Genomic DNA, 1748 nt, shown 5'->3' with positions numbered 1-1748 from the left:
TAACAGTACGCATTGTGCTCTCTTTTGCCACTTGTTGTGGTTGGCCCCTTCATCAACTAAATGTCAATAATGCTTTCCTTCAAGGTTATCTTCAAGAAGATGTATATATGAAGCAACCAAAAGTTTTTGAACATCCAGACTATCCAAATCACATATGTCACCTTCAAAAGGCTATTTATGGGCTCAAAGAAGCCCCACGGGCGTGGTATAATGAACTCAAGGACTTTCTTATCTCACTTTATTTTAAAAAATCCCAGTCTGATAGTTCCCTATTATCTTTCACTCAATGGGTATAACATTATATCTTCTTGTTTATGTTGATGACATTGTCGTGACGGGCAATAATGAGACAACTATCAACAATATCAAGGATACCTTGTCTAAACGCTTTTCTCTAAAGGACCTTGGGCTACTGCATTTTTTTCTGGGTGTTGAAGTCCTTTCAAGTGCAGATGGTTTGATCTTTTCCCAATATAACTACATCTTAGATGTGCTCAAAGAGTTTTCAATGGAAGAAAGCAAAGGTGTTCACTCCCCGCTATCTACCTCCACGCAACTTAAGTTGGATGATGGCTCTCCTCTCACTGATGCAAAGCAATATCGCTCTCCTATTGGCAAATTGCAGTACTTAGCTTTCACACGCCCTGACATAAGCTATGTTGTGAACAAGCTTTCTCAGTTTATGCATCGTCCAACTGTAATTCATTGGACTGGTGTTAAACGTGTTCTACGCTATCTCAAACAAACAATAACACATGGCCTCTTCTTCAAGAAACAATCTGATCATGCACTCCATATTTATTCTGATGCTGATTGGGCAGGTGATCTCACTGATAGATCATCCACTTCTGCTTATGTCATTTATCTTGGTTTAAATCCCATTAGTTGGTCCTCCAAGAAACAACATTCCATCGCTCGTTCATCCACCGAAGCAGAATATAGAGCAGTTGCTGGAGCCGTTGCCGAAGGAAATTGGACTATGAATTTGTTGTCTGAACTCTATGTTCCTATTTCCACTACTCCAACAGTTTACTGTGACAACATCGGCACCACTTATCTCTGCCAAAAGCCGGTATTTCATAGTCGGATGAAGCATATTGCAATTGACTTTCACCTTGTTTGTGATCAAGTTTATTGAAATGAGGAGTTAATTGTATAGATGTACATATAATAGGGACCTAAGTGTATACATCTAGAAGTTAGGGATGTTAGTATAATTATAGTTAGTTGATAACTAACTATTAGATAGAGTGTATATATCAGCACGTTTGTATCTCTTTCAACTCAATTGAGCATTAATGAGAATAGTTTCTTCTTCTCCAAAGCTTCTTCTAACATGGTATCAGAGCTATGGAGGAAGATCTGTAAGCTCGATTCAGTAAGCAGCTAATATCTCGTAACTCTGTTCTCAGTTCATCAAAAGGTTAATCGAATTTTTAGTTTTTTTTTTTCTCTGAAATATTTGAGCTTGAAATTGTATGATAATGGCGGAAAAAATGAAAATAGACTACACTCATCCCTTGTTTCTACAACCATCTGATACTCCTGGATTGGTGTTGATTCCAATTCAACTCATAGGATCTGAAAACTGTGGTCTATGGAGTAGATCTATGCGCCTTGCTTTGAAGGCAAAGCGCAAATTAGGTTTCATTACTGGAACATGTCTTAAGGCTTCATTTGAAGCTGAATTGCATGAACAATGGGAGACATGCAATGCTATAGTGCATTCATGGATTATGAATTCAGTA

The 1748-nt window shown here is 37.9% G+C and overlaps 1 protein-coding gene across 1 annotated transcript; it reads left to right on the top strand.

The window, feature by feature from the left end:
- Positions 1–286: 286 nt before the first annotated feature.
- Positions 287–1138, top strand: LOC109221518 (uncharacterized mitochondrial protein AtMg00810-like). The gene has a single exon (XM_019385996.1). The coding sequence runs from the start codon at positions 287–289 to the stop codon at positions 1136–1138; it is 852 nt and encodes a 283-aa protein (XP_019241541.1).
- The last annotated feature ends 610 nt before the right edge of the window (positions 1139–1748 follow it).

Source organism: Nicotiana attenuata, unplaced genomic scaffold (genome assembly GCF_001879085.1).
Source record: "Nicotiana attenuata strain UT unplaced genomic scaffold, NIATTr2, whole genome shotgun sequence".
NCBI lineage: Eukaryota > Viridiplantae > Streptophyta > Magnoliopsida > Solanales > Solanaceae > Nicotiana > Nicotiana attenuata.
This window is presented reverse-complemented; position numbering and strand designations above follow the sequence as displayed.